The 19,462-nt window shown below is 40.7% G+C and overlaps 1 protein-coding gene across 1 annotated transcript in view; it reads left to right on the top strand.

The window, feature by feature from the left end:
• The window catches only part of LOC307045206 (voltage-dependent P/Q-type calcium channel subunit alpha-1A-like), a 166,811-nt gene that overhangs the window by 90,277 nt on the left and 57,072 nt on the right, over positions 1–19,462 (top strand). The window contains 8 exon segments of the mRNA XM_079690737.1: positions 1,268–1,327; positions 2,627–2,733; positions 11,722–11,821; positions 12,081–12,241; positions 13,822–13,959; positions 16,193–16,394; positions 16,490–16,654; positions 17,689–17,799. Coding sequence (XP_079546863.1) covers positions 1,268–1,327; positions 2,627–2,733; positions 11,722–11,821; positions 12,081–12,241; positions 13,822–13,959; positions 16,193–16,394; positions 16,490–16,654; positions 17,689–17,799 — 1,044 coding nt within the window.

Genomic DNA, 19,462 nt, shown 5'->3' with positions numbered 1-19,462 from the left:
AAATGTGTGTAAAGGGCTTATTGATGGTTAATAATGATAGCAACGGCCCGTCTACACAGCAACGTTAAAAAAATCTTCCAACGCTTCACTTTGAATGGGGTGACGTCACTTCGCCTCGCTTTTCTCCGAACTGCATGGTGGGGAAGCAAAGCGAAGATTTCCAGGATTTTCAGGATTCAAAAGTTGAGCAATGTTCAACTTTTGAAACTGAGCTGGAAGCGTCAGCCAATCAAATCCCGTTTATGCAAATCTGACAGTACAAGCGCTAGCCAATCAAAGCTGGGAGAGCGAGACATTTTCTATATTCCTAAAAAGGGAGGTTTTCGCCTGTTTGGAGAGTTTATATCCAGTTTACTTCGTTTTAACATTGCTATTGCTTTGTATGTCGGGGGCGGGAGATTCATGTGATTGGTTGTTGGTCGCGTTGGTCGCAAAAAATCCCCAAGCTTTCAGACACGCCCACCTCCAACATTTTCAAGATTTTTTTAACGCTGCTGTGTGGACGGGCCGTAACAGTTCTGATTTGTTTTAATCTTGCAAGAGCACTATTACTGCATGTTTGATAACCTTCAGCATATCATCTTCACAATGCATATCATGACAAACAGGCCTTTACAGGTTATCAAATAAGTGATAAGGTTTCCATTTTTAACACATATTGTCAGATGTCATTTAATTGTCAGTACTTTAAAAAAGGAAAAAAGGTATTACAGATGGCAACCGAGTGGTTCTTGAGCTACATGCTCGTTGATATTTAACCCTTAGATGCCGAGTGACTGGACCCTCCACTTTTCCATAAGTGGGTCAAAAAGGACCCGTATTAGAATAATATGTTTTTATGCCATTTTTGTCATTTTGGTTAAGAAAAATCACTTGTATAATATTTAGTATTATATTTCGGTTCATAATAGAAATATTTTAAATAACATTTTTCACTATTTATAATATAATTATATAATAAATATAAGATCATTTTTGACCCACTTATGGAAGCTTGGGGTAGTAATACAGAAACTACAATTTCCTAAAATGTATTACATTAAATTTAAAATTTGAATGGCATGATTTCCAAAACATGTTTTTTGAGGAATAGCTGGAATATGAAATGATAAAAAAATGTAATTCCAAATATACTTCAAGAAAACCACCTCACCGGGTCAAAAAATACCCACTTGCATCTAAGGGTTAAAAAACAGCCGTTGATGGGTGAGGCTCCCAAACCTGAACAGAAAATAATTATATCTCACGGTTTTGTGTTGCTCTGCAGGTGCTGCGTTACTTTGACTACGTTTTCACAGGCGTCTTCACATTCGAAATGTTGATCAAGGTAACAAAGTATCACCGTGTGTGTGTGTGTGTGTGTGTGTGTGTGTGTGTGTGTGTGTGTGTGTGTGTGTGTGTGTGTGTGTGTGTGTGTGTGTGTGTGTGTGTGTGTGTGTTTTATTTGTGCTGTGAGTGTTAAGTTACTGTGTATCAATTAGGGTTTGGCAATATACTGAAATATGCCAACAGTATTCAATATTCATGTATATATCGTTACACTGACCAGTGTTTTCGCTGTACGACATTTTACTTTACATTCAGTATTATCTTACTCTATCTTACTTCATTAAGGTTGAATTTTACCATTGTATTACTTTCACTACCTTTCTTAAGTATTATATTATATTAGATAAGATATACTATATTGATCCCACTTTTGATATTTTTTAGTTTTCAGGTTGTCTGGGACTCAAGACTTTCAACTACGCTGTAGCTATTGTTCATATGACAATCAAATCTTTGTATATTTGAATCTCTAATCCTTACATTTGACAGAAGCAAAATCCTGTTTACCTTAATTCACAGAGTAACATGTCCAAGTAAGGGATAATGTGTAGCAAGGCGATCATTAATACTGACATCGTGATCAGCGCAACGGTCTGTTCTCCTTAGAAACGGTCTGTTAGCAGAAATTAACAGACTTCTGGCATGTCCAAATTGTCCAATCAGAAACGAGTATTCAACTAAGCCGTGTAATAAATGAAATCATCACTGCCTCATTATTCTGAAAAGACCTATAAATTAGCCAAAAAATAAATACCAAAAAACTCCCAAACAAAAACAACCAGGGTAACACTCACACTGGAAAAAATGCTGCTCCAAAAACAAGTTAAACAATAATGAAATAAGTACAAATATCTGCAAATAAAAGTGAACATTTGCCAATAAGAAGGGATATTTAAATAAATCAGATCTTATAATTATCTGGGAGAACTCATTTTGAACCATATTTTACCAGAATCAGGAAATGTTGTGTTATAATAGAAGCCGCAAACTCTCAAAGGTTTTCTGTTTTCTGATGTTAGTTGGTGATTTTCTAATAAATATGTAAAATAAAGTGTTTCATCTGAGATACAACTCAAAATAAGATTTGTTTTGACTCAACAAGATGATGCTTTGTCTAAAACCAGACCTGATATCTCACTGCCGTGTTACTTATATCAGGTGGAGAGACATATAGACAAATATACTGGGCAAGATTTCGAGTATTTGTAGTGCAACCAATCGCCACACCCTAGAGTCTGTAAATGTATTTCTGTAAATGTGTGTATGCATTTTACTCACTGTGCTCTGTGTCTTCCAGATGGTGGTACTGGGCCTATTTCTCCACCAGGGCGCCTACTTCCGCGACTTGTGGAATATTCTGGACTTTATAGTGGTTAGTGGTGCTCTGGTGGCCTTCGCCTTCACGTAAGTGCCCCCAATCCCCCACCCTCCTCTTCATCATCTCCACCACCCACACAAACACACACATATTCACCATCCACAGAAAGACCCTTGTCGCCCAGCCTTGTGCATCAGGTACACCAGGCAATGCTGATCTTACTCTTATCTCAGCCTGCTGTACTTCAGAAATCATCATGTCCTTTTCTTTCTGCTATCTACTCTTTCTGTCTGTCTCTTACACTGTTCCTGTAGAACTCTCCTTTTCTCTTGCTTCTCTAGCCTCTCTTGAACTTCTTGTCTGTCTTGGTCCTCTCTTTCTTCTTGAATCTATTTTCTGTAGTCTGGTCATTGTCTCTTCATGTCCCTTCCTCTTGCAGTACCCTTTCTCCATTTCCATGTCTCTCTTTTCATTGGTCATCATCATGTGTATCAGCAGGTCTTTCTCTACGTTTCATCGCCACCTTCATCTGGAAATCTTCCCGTGATCCTAACCAAATTATTTCCCTAACGTTGTGGATGATCATCACCCTTGACCTACACTCTAAAAAAAAAAAAAAAAAGGTTCCTCGTAACATTTTTCTTAATGTTGCAATCTTTTGGGGACCTCACAGTGTGCCCTGAGGTACTCCTTTGAAACCATTATCAAACAAACATCTTAAAATTTTTGGAGAATTTCTCTTTAGTTTCAATCGAGGAACCCTAAAATACTAAAATGACATACTTTTTTAGAGTGTAGTAACCCTGTTTCACACCGTCATTAACCCTTGCCTGAAACAATCATCTCAACCCCAAAGATCATTTCCCATTTACTGTGTAACCATATGCAATATAAAGCACCACATCTTCCTTCTCAACATTTTCCTTTTTCCCAATCTTCCCTGCTCCTGTTCCCTTGTGTCGCCTATTTGCCAATCCATGCCGCACTGATATGTCCTCTAACAGGCCGTGAGTCATCCCTTCCTCTTTTCTTGACTTTGTCTCCTTAAACACTTTCCTACCAACCCTACTAGGGTCCTTCACATCTTTTGTTCCTGCTGATGCTTTTCCTGTCCCTCCATTCTCGTCCACCTTTCAACCCCCTGTTTCACAAGACCCTCTCCTATCGTTACATTCTGCGTGTCTATCCAATTTCCCAACTCCATCCCTGTTAGATATCCTGTATTCATAACATACAGCAAAGTGCTTGACAAAAGGGGAATGTATAAACCCTAACCGTAGTAGTTCAAACACTTTCCAAAATGCTTGCCTCTGCAAACAGAAAGGGAAGTTGTAATTGCTGTTTTGTTTACTTGCTCCAACTCAAAGCTGGTCAAACAGAATCAAGTAGTCCAGTTCTTCAACTACCTGTATATTAAAAAAAAACAGAGGATACCTAAGATAAGAACAGGTCTACATCTAAATCGAGACATTTACTGTAAGATGTATAAATAAATGCTAAAACCTTTGTTTCTGGTAGCACCATTTTGGAGTGTTTTTTTTTTGTCAAAACAAGTTCTAGCACATTCTCGAGTCAGGTTGCTGTATGTTGGGAATGTGTATCACCCATCCCTCCCTAGCTTGGCATTATTCCAACCCCAGCCTCCACCCTTGTTGAATATAACCCCTGTAGTACGTTATTAACCCTTATGCCCTTTCAAACTCCACCACACACACCTTTCAACTTCACCTCCTCAACAACCATCAAAGCCAACATCCTGCCCCCTACCCAACCCTACCCCTCCTCTACCTCCCGCCTCTTCATCCTCCCCCGTCCTCCCAGCTGGAGGTCCCCGGCGGTCAGTCCGTGGGGGTGAGGGCGCCCCAGACACCTTTAACCCTTTAAGTGCCCAGGCTCTCAGTCCACTGGTGAAGAACCCTACTGTGGCTCATCGCCTCGTCCCCCTTCCCCTTTTTTTTTTACCCACACACACTCAAACACAAACACACATCCGTCGTTTTGACCATGTTAACGTGCCCGGACAAAGGTATTTGACTCTCTTTCCTCTGCACGACCCGGGGGAAGTCAGGCTGGGAGGGAAGGAGGGAGGCATGCTAGGGCAGTGTGTGGTTGGTGGAATGATTTTTTACTATGCCGAGGCAGTTTATAGATTAATACATATATATAATATATGTATGATATATGCAACTGGAGGGGCTGAATGTATGTTTGTCTTTGAGAAAGACACAGAAGAGTATGTGAGAGAGAGAAAAGCTTGTGTGTGCATCCTCCTCAGCTCTACTGCATGTCTGCCTTGGTGACTGCATGAACCTGAACACAACCTACGATGCAGTTCTCAGCATCACTCAGAACTATGTTAGCGTTGTTCGGAGGCAGTCACAGGCAAAGAATGTGCTTAAATATGTTCTCTAAGTATGAGAGCTAATAGCTACTGTCAAATGGTGTTTTAGATTGAATGCAAAGCAACTATTAGAAGTGGTTTTATGTGTAATAAGTCAAAGTAAAAACATGAGTGACACACACAGGTGTACATTTGCTTTAGGCGGCATGAACAGGGGTCACAATGTTGAAAAAAGTATTTGTTCAAATGTTTAATTTCTGCCTAAAACCAATGTTTAAACCAACTTCTTAATACTTTCTGACGTCCCAATGCTGTTGTCGGCACTCAAACTAGCCAATTGGTTTCTACTTCAAGTATATATCACGTGTTACGGTGAGTGAAGCAAGCAGGACCCAAATGCAGATAACACTAATATTAATTTTATTTCAAGGATAAGGATAATCATATAAATCGGACAAACAGAACACTCCCCGGTGAACTCAGTCAACAACAAAAGACGAACCAACACTGAACACAGGAAGAGACAAGACTAAATACAGGGAGGGGTAATCACGAGACGAGAAACAGCCGGGCAGGGGAGGAGAAACACAAGGGCAACAGGTGAACACAATCAGACAACTAGACACACCAGGGAAACTAACGACAGGAGGAAAAACACAGGGAGAAGGACCAGACAATAACCAAGGAGGAAAACAAGACAGGGAGAACAGAACAGCAAAATAAACCCAATACAAGACACACAAAACTAAAAACGTGACATAACACAAGAATCGTGACATATAGTAATGCACAAAAGCTCATTTTCACAACAACACAACAAACATATGATGCTACGTAGAGACAGCTAACATCGACTCCAGTGCTATTTTGATGCTTATGGATGCAACAACACCACAACCAGTCATTTGTCTTTAGGACCAAAGAAATCATTCTGAATTTTTGTTAACATATTTAGGATTAGGATTGCAAGACAATGTGTTTTCTAGACTGCTATCCCAAGTAGCCCTGAAAAATAATTATCCTAAAACTTCTATATAAAAAGGTGTTAATGAATTTGCTTTGCATCTGTCTAAACACATTATTCTTATGAACAAATATACGTTATGGTCGTGTTCTTAATGACATTGTTCCTGTATGTTCACACTGTCAGCTACTAAAAAACTCAGTTACAATGTTTGACGAGCTTTCTTTGATATTCAGAAAAGCTGTCAGCACCTACAACATTTTCTAATAAAATAATGCACAGTTATCTAATGTCCTATGAGAAATTAACACATAAGCTGTTAGAATGAAAACGATGCTGTTGCTCGCGGTCTGAATGCAATGTGAACAGTATTCAAGGAAACAAACAGCAGCCAAAGTAAATCAGGCAGCAAGCAGGATGGGGAAGGTGCACATACAAGTTTTTTTAAGGTGAAGCTTTCAGGAGGCAGCTGATATGATATGATGATCGCAAGGTGATATATTTCTTTGGTTAACCTTTTCACATCTGTGTTGAAGTTCCAGAGAGGTGAACCTTCACTATGACTGAATCAGCTGTATAACATCAGGGGCCAGTTGCATAAAAATACACCTGATATAGTTAGCTTAAAGTTAGCCAATGATAAACAGTTGAAAAAGTTAGCTTAAAGTTGTCTAAAACCAATGGATAAAAAGTTATCCGAAAGTAACGGATTAACAGTTTGAATTGTTAGCTAAAAAGTCAGTTAAAATAAATCGATATGCCCTACGCATAAAAATACACCTGATATAGTTAGCTTAAAGTTAGCCAATGATAAACAGTTGAAAAAGTTAGCTTAAAGTTGTCTAAAACCAATGGATTTTTAGACAAAATCCGAAAGCAATGGATTAACAGTTTGAATTGTTAGCTAAAAAGTCAGTTAAAATAAATCGATAGGCCCTACGCATAAAAATACACCTGATATAGTTAGCTTAAAGTTAGCTAATGATAAACAGTTCAAATAGTTAGCTAAAAGTTAGCTATAACCTAGGGCTAAAAGTTGGCTATAACCAACTCGTAAACAGTTGAAAAGCTTCCTTATGCTGCGTTCACACCGGACGCGATGCGACGTTTGGGGGCGGCACGATTACATGTAAAGTCAATGCAGAGATGCGATCAGACGCGAATTTGCTCCGAAGGCGCGCGTGAAGCGTTGGACGCTGCGCGAATCACGCGATTGAAGCGGGCCGCGTCAAATGCGAGAGTTCAATTTTTTCAACTCGAGCGTCAAATTCACGTGACGCATTCTCGCGGAAGCCAATCAGAGGTGAGGATCTCAGCCTGCCGTCACTGATGTTCAACCAGAAAACATCAGCCATTAGCTGTTAGCAGTTAGCACTCAGAGCTCACAGCTCCTCATATCTGTTCAGAAACTGTACAGAAGTTAAACAAGTACAAACCACAGACTATCTGTGTCATGGCGAATACAGTCGCTGGTTTATTTATGTCTGTAGGCCGTTGTTATGAGTGTGGAGTTAGCATACACAACGTTAGCTTAGCCTGGTCGACCCAATCTCCATTCAGAAAACAAGCATTTTAAAACGTTTTTCGCCTGTCGTCTTGTCTGCAGACTTGTCAAGCATTAATTTATGGTTTTTACTAACCGGTATCAGTATGTTTTTACGTCGGCATCATTTAGAAACTTGTATTACAATTTAATCACGGTAAAATATGTTAATGTTGTTGTAGTTGTAGCTCCCGAGCCTGCGCGTCTTGTTTGAATGATGCGAGTAAACACAGCTGGCAGCCGCGGTGAAACTCGAGCGACTAGAGCGATGCGATAGGAGCGTTTAGACCGAAGCGAATATTCGCATCGCTTCCGGTGTGAACGTAGCATAAGAGTTAGCTAAAAGTCATACATTAACAATTGAAATAGTTATCTAATAATATGAGTAAACTGCTTAATTGGTTAGTTCAAAGGAATAGATAAACAGTTGATTACTGAATATCTATACACTATATTGACATAGCAGCAAAGCTCTAACCTAAAACCTAATTTTACACATTTTAGACATGTTGTATTGACCTATTCTACATTACAATTAGAGAGCAGTTCTTGATTAGTATTAAGCTTACTCTATGCAACTTGCCCCAGCGCAAAGGACCGAAAATCAATAAGAAATTGAAAAGATCTTCCAGCATTAAAAGAACCACTAGCCACGAGATTCCAGAAAGACACATTGATGGTGGACAGACCCTGAACTCTTTAAATACACAACGAAACGTGAAACTGTTCAATCAAAGTGAAATATCACCAAACAGCAAACGTTGAAAATCACTCCACTGCTGCACCCTCCACAGCATGACTCCCTGCCACAATAAGGATGCCTCCTCCCCTCCTTTACTGGTCCCCTTCCTCTCCCCCTTTTCTCCTCTCCTTCTAGCTTTCTTAACTGGTTCCCTTTCTAGGATACTCTCCCATCATTGCCCCCTTCTTCTCTCCACATGTCCTTCCTCTCCACCATCTCCCCTCCTTTGCCTCCTCGCTCCCACCATCTGCTCCGGGGCTGAGCTACAGTTCAGTTTTGCTTAAAAGGGGCGAAATCTTCACACACACACACCTTTGAAATGTCTCGCATGACATTGTTTCAAAGCAGGTCCATCACAGAACCATTGTGCGGAGGAGAGTGTTAGCATGGTCAGAGTGCAATGGATTCATATTTTTAAGAGTTTTAAACACAACTACCGCGCTTCTGGCACTTCATCCACAAAATAATTGAATGAAACACTGTCTGAGAGCTGCATGCGGTCGCAGAACTCTGTGGGAATGCCTTTTCTTTCCATTGACGGTGTGCGTGTATGGGGCAATACACACAAATCCTGGTTTCTTGAGTCTCCGCTCATGACGGCTGTCCTGAGTGTTTTTCTGCTCTGATATGTCAAGAGAACCTGGAACCGGACACTTGTAGTCACTTAACGCTTTTTTTCTTCCCTTGTGCATGCCAAAGATCTTTGATAAAATCCCACTAGATGATAATACCAGATCTAATGAGGGCAATTTACGCTGTAGGCTTGGTCTAATTGATCATTATGGTCTGATAAGATAAGAATCGGTGTAAATGGATGCAGCAATCGAGTTTCCTCTTCCAACCGTGAAGGTAATTATTCATTCAAGTGGTGGCAGAGCAGACGAAAAGCCAGGAGGGCCTGATTCACAAAAGTGCTCTCATTAAAGATGTCAAATAGTTCCTGGAGAAGTATATACATTTGTTATGATTAGTTAAATAAGGTACATGCAGTTCTGGTCATCCTTAAGTATTGTAATGCAAGTGGAAGGAATGATCAAGCATATCAAATATATGGAATTGAGTGAAATGTTTTATGTGAGGTAATTTACTTGAGAGCGAAAGCTGTGAACTGAAGAATAGAAAATAATACGTTTTATTTAAAAACAAGCCTTTAAACAATAGATGTATGCATAAAAAATCAAGATACAGGAAAGGAACTTAATTTACAATATCAGAGTGTTTCCGAGTGTTTACAGTTTGGGTTTTAACGGGTGGGGGGTATTGCCCTCTTGCTGTCCTTCCTTCTTTGTCTGTCTCTCATATGGATGTATTTTTCCCTGTTTTCTACCAAACCCCCTCTCTCTTGTCTTGTGTCTGTCTCTGTCTCTATCAATGTGTGTCTCTGTGTGTGTCTCTGTGTGTGTCTCTGTGTGTGTCTTTCTATGTGTTCCCCCCCTCTCTTTCCTCCTCGTCTTCTTCTGTCTCTGTCCCTGTCTTTCTGTCTCTCGCTGTCACTGACTCTCCACCTTCGATGAAACTCGACAGGAGCAGCACCCGGTAAAGTTCTTCCTCTGCCCCCCCCCCCCATGCTCTCCACCAACCGGATCAAATTTGCTTCTCTCTCTTTCTTTCTTTGTTCTTCTGGTCGTTCGTACTCATCCTCGCCGTTTCGTAGTTTGTTTTATTCTTCACCACTTTAACCACATGACACTGGAAATCATCCAAACGCCTCTATGGGTTTGATTCGATGCCCACAGGTTTGATGGAAATGATAAACGCATTATCAAAGTTACACTCCACCCCAATTCAGTCAAAAATGTGTTATGTGTCAGAATGCTAATACAGTACACTTACAATACAACACATTAACCGTGTGTGTGTGTGTGTGTGTGTGTGTGTGTGTGTGTGTGTGTGTGTGTGTGTGTGTGTGTGTGTGTGTGTGTGTGTGTGTGTGTGTGTGTGTGTGTGTGTGTGTGTGTGTGTGTGTGTGTGTGTGTGTGTGTGTGTGTGTGTGAGACTGATAGAGCAGCTGCCCTTATTAGTGTGTGTGTGTGTGTGTGTAGGTGGGTGTGTGTGTGTGTGTGTGTGTGTGTGTGTGTGTGTGTGTGTGTGTGTGTGTGTGTGTGTGTGTGTGTGTGTGTGTGTGTGTGTGTGTGTGTGTGTGTGTGTGTGTGTGTGTGTGTGTGTGTGTGTGTGTGTGTGTGTGTGTGTGTGTGTGTGTGTGTGTGTGTGTGTGTGACACCTATAACACCTATGGCCCTTACTGGGCTTTACTCTAATACTCTCAAGCTGTTCTGATAGAGAGACCTCAGTCCTACTCAACTTCAAGGGGAAGGCCTATTGATTATCGATTGAGTCTCTCACACACACACACACACACACACACACACACACACACACACACACACACACACACACACACACACACACACACCTCCACATACATACACGTAGAACTTCCAAGGCTCAGACTCAATCAATCAGTCTTGAATTGAATTGTCTTACGTTTTCTGCCACGGGAACTGAGTTCATAGTTAAATAGCGAGCCTTGATGGACGGCCTCTCTTCAGACTTGGCGGGCGTCCAGAAGCCTCCTGCCTTTTTTTTCTTTTTGGCCCATCCACTTACAGTAAAGATCAACTCGGCCATTTACTTCCCTGACACCACAATATTTCCTCACTGATATTGGTTTACGGGCGTACAAATCATGAGTTCAGAAGCGCATTAAAACACACGACAGAAGGAGTTTGTCTCTCGGCACTTAACCGTTTCCTCCGGTCGCTCTCATGGCTCGTTTGACGCCATTGGTGCAACGTGTTTGTTTATGTTAGGACATGTGATGTTGTGTTCTGCAAGCAACGTCACATGTCCCAAGAGTCTCACATAGCCTCCCTTTTACTGCACTTGGGCTCAGGTTGCAGTCCTGACCCGAAGAAACATATTCTTTCTGAAATCTGGAATTAAGTGAAAGGAAGCTATGTGAAACAAACCTGAACCAGTTCATTCAGTGTTTCCAACATCAGGATTATACCAACGTAATCCTAGCCTTCATCTAAAACGCCCATTTCTACCGAAGAACCGAACAGCGTGTTTCACTGAAAAAGAAAGAAAGAAGTTTGGCTGGGCATTCTGCCGGGACATGCCTGCCGGTATGCACTGAGTGAATGTCTATTGGTGTAGATAATGACACAATATGATGATGAGTCTTCTTAATGTCCATGAAACCAAACGGTCAGGCAACTGATCGCTTTTCCCTCCACTGGTTTCATGTTTGACTTGCACTCCAAGGTTTCTGTTAGAGCTGTGATTGTCCTCACTGATGAACTGTACTTGTTTGAATCAAGACTATTGTTGCCATGTGCTGATAGACCATTGAGATTATGTTTAAGATCAATTCAATGTAAAAATGCCGTTAGAGGGTGCAGTAAGAACCCTTTATGATCGTCCATGTTTTCACTGTGCTCTGTAATTCTGACGCTGCTGTTGTTCCTTGGTGGACCTCTAGGGGGAGCAGTAAGGGCAAAGACATCAGTACGATAAAGTCCCTCCGTGTGCTGAGGGTGCTGCGTCCTCTGAAGACCATCAAGCGACTCCCCAAATTAAAGGTAGGGGTCAGAAGGTCTGACGATGCATCTCATTTCAATGGCAGCTAATATGGAACAGTGTATTTCTGTGAAAACATTGTATAATATATCGAATTAGCCTCAAATGAATCTACAGAACGGAACATAGACCTTGGTGCTTGATTTCTGGGTGATTTATGACGTCCGATCAGTGTTGCCGTGCCTGTGCAGTTACACTGGTTACTCAGCCTTCAAACAGAGCTCACATGTGTTCATGAATTCCTCCACCTCCGCCCTGTAGGCTGTGTTTGACTGCGTGGTCAACTCTCTGAAGAACGTGCTGAACATCTTGATCGTCTACATGCTCTTCATGTTCATCTTCGCCGTGGTGGCCGTGCAGCTCTTCAAAGGCCGATTCTTCTTCTGCACGGACGAATCCAAAGAGTTTGAGCGGGACTGCAGGTCAGAAACACAACACTCAAACTCTTTTATTAAACATAATTGCTTCAAAGGATCTTGAAAAGTAAACTGCTTAATATTTCAGTATTTTCCTATTTGGAGCATCTGGGGGGTATTCTACGAAGCAGGATGTTCGCTTAGCCGGCTAACTTCAGGGACAACTCGGGGTTTCCGGTCCTACGAAGCTGGTTCTCTTTTTAGCAGGCTAGATCTCCATGGTAACTGATGCTGAGCGGCTAACCTGCTCCGGAGCAGGTTAGGTTGCAGGCTAAGAGCTCAACTCAGTGAAAGCACAGCCTGCTGACCAATCAGAGCTCAGTGTGCGGAGATTAAAGCGATCAAGTCATATAACAGGAGAAAGGAAATACAGAAAAGCTGCCGTTGCAGGAAAGACGGGAGGCAAAAATCACCGACTGTGTGAACGTGAACATTAATAGAATATCACCTCCCATCTTCAGAGCAATCTGACTATTATAATATTAGCGTTAAGAAAGCTTACTTAAATATCTGCCACAACATAAGTAACCGGATCAGAGTAACATTAAGTACAGTCCGCGGTATATCACATCATAATGTATCATATATTTCCTTATCTGAGTCAGCTGAGCCGTATCTGGCCGTGCAACACTCACAGTGTCACATACTGTGTGCAGAAGTATTATTTTAAGCAACACATTAAGTTGATGAAACACTCGAGACAAATGTAATGAAAGTCAGATGGTGTCTTAGACGGGGCAGTGATATCATAAACCTGTTCATGTACGCATTCAAACACTTGTTCTGTTACCAGCTGTATTCACCTTGCAGGTGCAGCTATGTGGCTTTGATCCTGGATACAGTGTTTAAGTCATGGATGTTTAAAGTTTAACTTCTTCATATGTCTAATATTATAGTTGACTTTTCATTCAGGAAGTATGACGCTGCGCTGACTGTCAGTACGCTTCTCCATGTTTGTGATTGGTCGAATGCTCCAGATACCGCCCCTTTCATGTGAACGCGCACCTAACTAGATAGGACACGGCTGGCTTGAGCGATCCACTTGATAACCCGCGTCGTAGGACCGCTTAGCGAGAGCGCGTATGTTTTGGATTAGGCCAACCGGCTAACTCAAACATATCCAGGTTAGGTTGAACCAGCTTCGTAGTACAGGCCTCAGGAGTCTGGACCGAGGGATTTAATGTATGAGAAAGAGGGTTTTTACTCAATGCAATAATGTGTGAGTCTTTCGGCACTCTTAAAATACCATAATTACCAAAGCTGCTGCCATAGTGCCAAAGATACCTTGCTGGTTAAAAAAACACAATAAATATTGAACATGGTAATTTATGGTGGTGAGAATTGTATTAATTGTGCAGATGCTGCCACCTAGAGGAGTGTGTTGGTTATTTTAATATAAAATGTTATGCAATGAGAAACAGTGACTCTAAAAGACAACCTTAACACTGAATTCTCATGATATCATTGTATGCATTAATAGAAATAGACAAAGCATGGGGCTTTTCTGCATGTCCCTTTCTGACCGTTTTTACTGATTGATATGTCTTTTTTAGTTTTAATTCTAAACCGTGTGTGTGTTCCTTCAGGGGCCAGTACTTGGTGTATGATAGGGGCGAAGTTAAAGCTGAGAAGCGGGAGTGGAAGAAGTACGATTTTCACTACGACAACGTGGCTTGGGCCCTGCTCACCCTCTTCACTGTCTCGACTGGAGAGGGGTGGCCGCAGTGAGTGAAATGCACTCAGAAACACACACAGAGAGACACACGTAAACAAACACATGAACACACACCAAACACACACACAGAGACACACACATAAACATACACATAAACACACTCATAAACACACACAGAGAGACACACACATAAACAAACACATGCACACACACCAAACCCACACACAGAGACACACTCATAAGCACACACAGAGAAACACACATAAACACACACATAAACACACACACAGAGACACACTCATAAACATACACATGAACACACACCAAACACACACATGAACACACACAGAGAGACACACATAAACATACACATGAACACACACCAAACACACACATGAACACACACAGAGAGACACACATACACACATGAACACACACCAACACACACACAGAGACACACACATAAACAAACACATAAATACACACCAAACACAGAGACACACGTATAAACACACACCAAACACACACACATAAACACACACATGAACACAGACCAAACACACACACAGAGACACACACATAAACATACACATAAACACACACAGAGACACACACATAAACATACACATAAACACACACAGAGACACACACATAAACACACACATAAACACACACATAAACACACACAGAGACACACACATAAACACACACATAAACACACACATAGACACACACATAAACACACACATAAACACACACAGAGACACACACATAAACACACACATAGACACACACATAAACACACACATAGACACACACATAAACACACACATAGACACACACATAAACACACACATAGACACACACATAAACACACACATAGACACACACATAAACACACACATAGACACACACATAAACACACACATAAACACACACATAAACACACACATAGACACACACATAAACATGCACATAAACACACACATAGACACACACATAGACACACACATAGACACACACATAAACACACACATAAACACACACAGACACACACATAAACACACACATAGACACACACATAAACACACACATAGACACACACATAAACACACACATAGACACACACATAAACACACACATAAACACACACATAGACACACACATAAACACACACATAGACACACACATAAACACACACATAGACACACACATAAACACACACATAGACACACACATAAACACACACAGAGACACACACATAAACACACACATAGACACACACATAAACACACACATAGACACACACATAAACACACACATAGACACACACATAAACACACACATAAACACACACATAAACACACACATAAACACACACATAGACACACACATAAACACACACATAAACACACACATAGACACACACATAGACACACACATAAACACACACATAGACACACACATAAACACACACATAGACACACACATAAACACACACATAGACACACACATAAACACACACATAGACACACACATAAACACACACATAAACACACACATAAACACACACATAAACACACACATAAACACACACATAGACACACACATAAACATGCACATAAACACACACAGAGAGACACACACACACACACACACACACATAAAAATACACACATAGACACACACACACACACACACACACATAAAAATACACATAAAAATACACACATAGACACACACAGAGACACACACATAGACACACACATAAACATACACATAAACACACACAGAGAGACACACATAAAAAACATATAAAATATATATATATGGTCCGATTTTAAAATGTTGGATGGTCCTTGAATGAAGTAGATGTGACTTAATGTAATTGTAGCTTGAAATGGTTTGTGGATAAGAGGGTTTCAAACAAATAGAGGAATAAATTAATGCTGTTTTTTTAAAGTCATGATTAAGGTTACTTATCTCGTGGATAAACAAAAACACATTTACTCTAACTAGTTATCCTTATTTTGGAATTCCTAAACGTAGAGTAGTTAACTATTTCACATATAAACGAAACCAATATGTGCTTAACATCATGTGTGAACACATGATGTTAAGCCAGTTTGATTGGATTGTCATGTTATGCAAAAGTCAGATAAAAAGTACATGTGTTAGTCTAGACATAATACATACAAGTACTAATGCATAGATTGAATCTGCTTTGCCACAAGCTTCAAACTCATAACTAACTCTTGTGTTTGACTTTGTTTCTCTCGCAGGGTGTTAAAGCACTCGGTGGACTCCACCTATGAGAATCAGGGCCCTAGCCCGGGTTATAGGATGGAGATGTCCATCTTTTACGTGGTGTACTTCGTTGTCTTCCCCTTCTTCTTCGTAAACATCTTTGTAGCTCTCATAATCATTACCTTCCAGGAACAGGGGGATAAAATGATGGAGGATTATAGTTTAGAAAAAAATGAGGTGAGGAGATATCTCTGAATGAATGTGTTTTTTAAAGCTCTTTAAAATGTTGAGAAACAAAAGTAACTCCTCTCTCTTACCGTTTCCTCCCTCAGAGAGCCTGTATAGATTTCGCCATCAACGCCAGACCTCTAACTCGCCATATGCCGAAAAATAAACTTAGTTGTCAGTATCGCATGTGGCAGTTTGTGGTGTCTCCGCCCTTTGAGTACAGCATCATGGCTCTGATTGCACTCAACACCATCGTCCTCATGATGAAGGTACAAGTCTGTCTCTCAGTGTTTTTGCAAAAGTTTTATATTGTACATTTAACACAAAGATATACCAGAGTAGGTGTTACCACACGACAAGCATTCAACAACAATTTAATTAAGTTGCAGGTGATACTCGTAGTGAAAGCCTCAATGTTATCCCTCAGCTCTATTGAGCATTCTCGCTCATTGTTTTGCTTTTATGTCTCGTAACTTAACCCTTTAATTGACTCTTATCATCCCCTTCTCAAGCTCACACTTTCTTATGAACGCAATACAAACTACCGTAATTTTCGGACTGTAAGGCGCACCTGAATATAAGCCGCAGCAGCTAAATTGAATGATGTGTACATATATAAGCCGCACTGGACTATAAGCCGCAGGTGTTTTCATGTTTCATTACCATATGTAAGGGTTCGTGCACAGAGGGGATTGTCGGGAAAGAGATGGCTGTTTGAGGAAGCTCCCATTTATTAACATTTCAACAAACAAGTTGCATATTTGTATAACGTATTCAAGTGTTAGCATTTAGTGCAATAGTAGCTACAGAACATGTGCTGTGTAAACTGTACTGTATCACATAGCTGTAAAAATCCATAGATTAACCGCACCGTTATATAAGCCGCAGCGTCGAAAAATTGGAAAAAAGGCGCGGCTTATAGTCTGAAAATTACGGTACCTGCCATTACTGTACAGCAGACAAACACAGATATTGACAAGCTGTGGAAACATAGTGAAGCGTTAAACTAAAGACACAGATATTTGCCTCAATAGAAGGAGGAGACCATAACAGAGCTAAAAGTGAGAGAATATTGAACTTACATTCACTTCTAATGAATGCTAATATAGTTATGTTACTACTAGGAGTATAAATAGATCATTTTCAAGTTTCGAAGGCCATCATTTATCAGATGTGTATGTGATGTTTAGCTTAGTTTGTGGAATTATAACAACAAAACACGGATTCATGTGGTTGCAATTTCCTACTTTTGCATTTAATTGAACTTCTCTCATTCTTACTCCATCTTTGTTCGTGTCTGTAGTTCGACGGTGCATCAGCCACGTTCGATGAAGTCCTGAAGTATCTCAACATGGTGTTCACCAGCTTCTTCTTCTTGGAATCAGTCCTTAAGGTCATCGCTTTTGGCCCTCTGGTAAGGCTGGGAAAAAAATACGATCCACAAACATGAAGCACTCACAAACACACACGCCCTCAGGTTCAGGTTTCATAACTGTATTTTGGTGAACTTTGAAGCAGCTTTTCATTAGTTATTGTAGTTAAAGTTGCACATAAGACGGGTTGAGAGTACAAACACACACACACACACACACACACACACACACACACACACACACACACACACACACACACACACACACACACACACACACACACACACACACACACACACACACACACACACACACACAACCAAAAGAAAACAGAATACGTGGTCACTGTACGACTGGTGGGACTGAGACAGAGATGCACTTCCTCCTAAAGTGAAATAAATTAACATTTACTGTAACCAGTTAAACTCTGTAATCCCAGATTTCAAAGAAGTTAATGACGTCTCAAGATTAAAAAATACTCCTAGGAGAAGTAGACAAGGCACATCTCTCGCCCAATATATATACACATGCCACAACCTGAGGGACAGTGAATGAAACACACACACACACACACACACACACACACACATACCATGTACACATCACTTCAGGGGACATTACATTGACTTACATGCATTTCCTGGAGACTTATCCTAACCTTAACCATAACCAACGCATGCCTAACCCTTACCCTTAACCTAACCTATTCTTCACCCTCAAATGAATGATCCCCCTCATGGGGACCTCCATTATGTTATAAAGCGGGGTTATTTTTGTAGACAGATCTAGAGCATGTACTTCCTGTCCCTGAAAACCCCAAAGCACATTGTGTCACAAAGCAGTCAGGCCTCCTTCCAGTTTGTATCCACGGTAAAAAAAACACCACCATTGGTCGGGGGCGTGTCCCTTAACGCCCCCCCCCCCCCCTCTCTCTACCAATTACTTCTCACTGGAATAAGTTTAACAATCGCAAGGCTTCCCTAGGGCGACATTTAGTTTGGTTAACTAAAACTAGTTCGAACTACTTTTGTCAAATTGGCAAGGTGTGCATGTGACGGTAAATTAAAACAAAATATAATAACAAGAGGTCACATGCAAGAAAAGAAAAAACCCACTTAATAGAATTTATTTCAAAAAGTCTGCATTTCTTCACAGTTCATTCATTATTAATATTAAGAAAATACATATTTAACATGCACTGTTTTAGACTCTGAGACCTCGTCAGTTTTGTACGTCTCACAACCCTAACAACTCGATTGCTCCTTTTTGGACGGCGTGAACAAAGTTGGTTCAAATACATTACAGAATAAATTGTAGAATAAGAATAAAAACATATTTGATGTGCTTTATGACCTATACTTGTGTTGTTTCAGTCGGTCACTGCAAAAAGTCCTAATAATGAAATGTAACTACTTGAATTAATATGCAAATAAGTATGTAGGGATGCACCGAATATTCGGCCACCGAAAATTATCGGCCGAAAATGGTTAAAAAGGCCCTTTCGGCCGAATGTCAGAGAACAGGGTTAGGTTGATCATACTTCGCATATTTGTCCGGGTGTTTTGATTTCAAGTGGTGGAGTAATCCCGAAGTGGTGAAAGTCTTTGCAGTTACACCCCCTCGAGAAATGTCAGCTGAACACGTTTTACAAATCGCAATCCGCGCCTCTCTCTCTGATATTTTGAAATATCTCCAAGCGGCAGA

Source organism: Notothenia rossii, assembly GCF_949606895.1.
Source record: "Notothenia rossii genome assembly, chromosome: 1".
Taxonomy (NCBI): Eukaryota; Metazoa; Chordata; class Actinopteri; order Perciformes; family Nototheniidae; genus Notothenia; species Notothenia rossii.
Note: the sequence above shows the minus strand (reverse complement) of the source record. Positions and strands in the feature narration are given on the sequence as shown.